The sequence below is a fragment of the Colobus angolensis genome, unplaced genomic scaffold (assembly GCF_000951035.1).
Source record: "Colobus angolensis palliatus isolate OR3802 unplaced genomic scaffold, Cang.pa_1.0 Scaffold624, whole genome shotgun sequence".
In the NCBI taxonomy this organism is placed as follows: domain Eukaryota; kingdom Metazoa; phylum Chordata; class Mammalia; order Primates; family Cercopithecidae; genus Colobus; species Colobus angolensis.
In genome coordinates, this window is record NW_012119866.1 from 242,090 (window position 1) to 246,143 (window position 4,054).

General features: G+C 40.0%; 1 protein-coding gene and 1 pseudogene across 2 annotated transcripts in view; one reads left to right on the top strand and one right to left on the bottom strand.

The window, feature by feature from the left end:
• Positions 1 to 4,054, bottom strand: part of LOC105527441 — a 95,047-nt pseudogene that overhangs the window by 20,001 nt on the left and 70,992 nt on the right. The window lies entirely within an intron of this gene.
• PAGE3 (P antigen family, member 3 (prostate associated)) overlaps positions 663 to 4,054 on the top strand; it is an 8,306-nt gene continuing 4,914 nt past the window's right edge. The window contains exons 1-3 of the mRNA XM_011963774.1: positions 663 to 963; positions 1,598 to 1,689; positions 2,139 to 2,239. Of these exons, the coding sequence (XP_011819164.1) occupies positions 1,606 to 1,689; positions 2,139 to 2,239 (185 nt within the window). The 5' untranslated portion in view covers positions 663 to 963; positions 1,598 to 1,605. The remainder of the gene's footprint in view (positions 964 to 1,597; positions 1,690 to 2,138; positions 2,240 to 4,054) is intronic.

Here is a 4,054-nt window from a genome sequence, read left to right on the forward strand (position 1 = left end):
CGCCCAGCCCGTTCTTTTTTTTAAGAGACAAGGCTTCATTATGTTGCCCAGGCAGGAGTGCAGGGGTTTTTCCACAGGCTCAATCCCACTACTGACCAGGATGGTCTCGAACTCCTGACCTCGTGATCCACCCGTCTCGGCCTCCCAAAGTGCTGGGATTACAGGCTTGAGCCACGGCGCCCAGCCAGATAAAGTGTTTTTCAAAAGACAAGAGTTAATTAATACAAACTAGACCTCAGGAAAAAGGATCAACAGGTACAGGTGCCCTCTTGTTCATTTGCCATCCTGTGTAAGGCTGTTCTTGGGCTGGGGCTGGGGTGCAGTTAAATGTCATGTATTTATGATCCATCTTCCCTCTATTTATGAGGGAAGTATGAGAGCTGTATTGGGTATGATAGTTAATTTGACCTCGAGCCTCAAGGACCCTTATTTAAGACGTCAAAAAGTTTAGGAAGGAAAAATAAAAGAGCTGTGCAAGCCCCTTTCAATACTCAAGAAACCTTGTGGCTCCCAGTCAACAGAGGCAGGAAAGCCTCAGCCTACGTAACACAAGCTGTATCCGTATGCATGTCCGTTGCTGGGTGTGTCCATTATTGCGCATGTGCCTTGCTGTCTGCTGTCTGCGCTCAGAGCCGTGCCCTGGCAGGTGGTCCTCCTGTCCTCTTCATTCTTTCTCACTAACTGGGACTCAGCTGGTAGGTCCGCAGATCAGTCCTCCTGGGAATTTAGTTGTGAGTGAATGTCAGGGGGCGCCAGCGGGCTTTGGACAGGTCCTGCGGCACAGAAGCCACAGTCCGTGGCTTCTGAGGGAAAAGGGCCTCGCGGTGGACGTCCGGCTCCTCCCAGGTCGCAACGCCGCATGGGCCTTTGTCCTCGTGGATGGGCTAGGAAGAGGGAGGAAGGTGGGCCGAAGAGGGGAGGAATCACGTGAAGATGGGGCGAGTGCTGGGTGTGCTGTTGGAGGTATCTGAGTGCCGAAAAGCCTGGAACTCTCTGAGGGAGGGCAGATTCCCCACTTCTCACCTGGGCAGTGGCAGGGCGAGGTGGGCAGTAAGGAAGGGGCCTGGAAACTAGGAACACTGCCGGCTGATAACCGCGGCCCCGAGGTCTGCAGAGTGCCCCACCGCGGTAGAGAGTGAGGAGCACGCCCTTCACTCTGCTTCGCAACTTCACACCTCCGCCAATGACATCTCCGGAAGGAATGGGAGAGGCTGTGGGTTCCAACTTAACTTGATTTTAGGGGGGAAATGGGCCTAGTAAAGGAGAGTGAGGCAAAAGCAGTAGTCACTCCGGTTCCAATTCTCCACCTGTATTTTCCTAGATGTCTTCGTGATGGAGAGTCTAATTGTGAAACCAAAACTCACAGAGAAGTCCTCTGTCTTGCCATGAGCCTTGCCTGCTACCAGAGCCATAACATTAATGACTTCGCAAGCAGCCATATTTGGCTAAATCAGATGATACCTGAAAAATTTTGAAAATATCTTAAAATTAAGTCCCAGGGTAATTGTAAGCTTGCATGCTTTCCAATTTAGCCATGGAAGTGGTCAAATGATACACTCTTACATACATTTTCTGAATCACAGTATGCCACTTTCAGAGTGAAACATGAGTGGACATCAAAGAACAAGATCCAGATCTAGAGAAAGAAGAGATGAGCAAGACTCTAATCATCCAATAGGGGCTGTGGTTGTGAGTATTTTAACATTTGATATTTTCTATTAGAAACTTATTTTTGTTGAACTAATATTGATATATTAATAAGGTTTTCCATGCTTATAAATGGTAATAATTGAATCTCATGAAGTAAATATAGATATGGATGTTTGCATTCTAATGTTGCCTGGATGGTTATGTTTTTATATTCCCCAGAAATATTCTCTATGGCTTCCTTCTCCTGCTTATTCATAACACATTGTATACATCCATTCCAGCATGGATTAAAATAGCTTCCCAAGTTTTTAAGGGTAACTCTTTTCTTGTAGTAACTATTAAGAATAAGTATATAGAATTGTGTAGGATAAAAAATGTCTTTAGACTTATTTATGGTAAGATATATTTGTATATTGAGTGTATGTATATTATTAACATGCATTATTAATAACAGAGCTTTTTATTTGCACATGCACTCATATTCTTAGGCCCAGGAGCCACCCAGTGATGACCAACTTCAACAACAGGAACCACCAATTGAAAATCAGGATTATACACCTGGTCAAGAGAGAGATGAGGGAGCACTGGAGTTCCAAGGTGAAGGGTGGGAAAGAAAGAATGCCTATGAATGGAGGAGGTGTATGTATATATCATGTATTATGATATGGAAGTAAAAGGAGGGAAAAAGGCGATAGAAAGAGATCTCAAACATTGCCTGAAAATTGGCTGGAAAAGTGAAGAAGGCATAGTTTGCAGCTGGGGGCAGTCCCTTAGTATAATTCATTCGACCTTCAAGACTTACTTATTATGCTTGCCAGAGTGCTTCATTAGCAAATCCAGGGAAGCTATGTTTAATTTTAGTCAGAATTGTATACTATTTCACTAGTTAAATTTGATCTTAGAATATTGTCTGTCCTTTTTAGTAATTATATTAAAAGTTTAAGCAACTTGTAATAGCATATGTAGAGTGCTAAGGTGTTATATATATATATATATATAATAGATCACATATATGAATATATATATCATATATATATATCTCATATCCACACTAGTTCACATCTTGGATTAAACTAGCTTGCATCGAGATATAAATCTATATATGACATGTGATATACACATCACATATGTATATCATATATAACCCCTTGGGTTAAACTAGCTTGCATAGAAATATAAATCCCATTTGATAGGTAAGAAAACTGAGACTCAGAGATTGTGTCTTACCAAAGGGCACTTCACTGGTGGAGAAATAATTTGTATTTTATTCCAAAGTATGTATTCTTCTTACCATCTAGGTTGCTGTAAGAAAAAGTGAATGATTTTGCTTAAACTGTTTAATACTAAAATGTCTATACTGTGAGATAGCTCAGTACTGGCATAGGAATAGACCCAATTCAGTGGAACAGAATGTGATTCCAGAGAATGACTCAATGAATGATAGCCACTGTTTCCTTTGATTGAAATTTGTTTATGGAAAGTTTAGTTAATAGCTGAACAATTCAGGATATTGGCATATAGGTAGCTGGTTCAGTATAATTTTTAAGTGGCTTTTAAAAGGTGGTTAAATCCTCTTATGGCTAGAAACATCAAAAGATTAAGCACCTACAATTATCATGAAACAATTAGTTCTTCCAGATATGGCATTCTGGAGCAAAATATTTACATAGCTCAAGCCGTAGATTATTTTAGCAATTCACTGTTGAAAGAGTCCCAGAATTATGATGACAATAATACCCATTAAATTCTTTCCATTCCACTTCCCATTATTCTTGCTGGAAGTCAATGATTTTGCTGTATTCACAAATAATTTTGCTATTGTTTTAAGAACTTCGTTATATATGGAATTCATTTATGGAAAGTAACATATAAGACCTTTGGACCGAAAAGTAACTTTATTTTAACAAAGTAAGTTTCTTGTTACCTCCACAGGTTATGGGTGTCATGACTATAAAATATGTCATATGCTTACAAATCCATTCAGCTAATTCTTCATAAAATTATATTTTAAATGTAATTTAAATCTTATCCATGGTGTAAATTTCTGATTTCCTGGATAGCTGATGTTTATTCCCCATATTGTGCTATGGTAAAATATAAGGACAGCACATGTTTTGTGCTTTGTTCTTATAATGTCATTTAAAATGGAGGTTTTTGTAATGCACGAAAACAAATATATGAAGTCCAATCCATCCACAGCCATACCACCCTGAATCCACTCAATCTTGTCTGAAGTCCAATCCTAGTTGCTGTTAATGTTGTCAAAACTAACTCTTGTCTTCCTGAACTCCAACACAGTTGTCATTTATTCTTTTTTATTTTTAATTTATGTTTTGAAAAAATATAAAATTTGGCCGGGCGCGGTGGCTCAAGCCTGTAATCCCAGCACTTTGGGAGGCCGAGA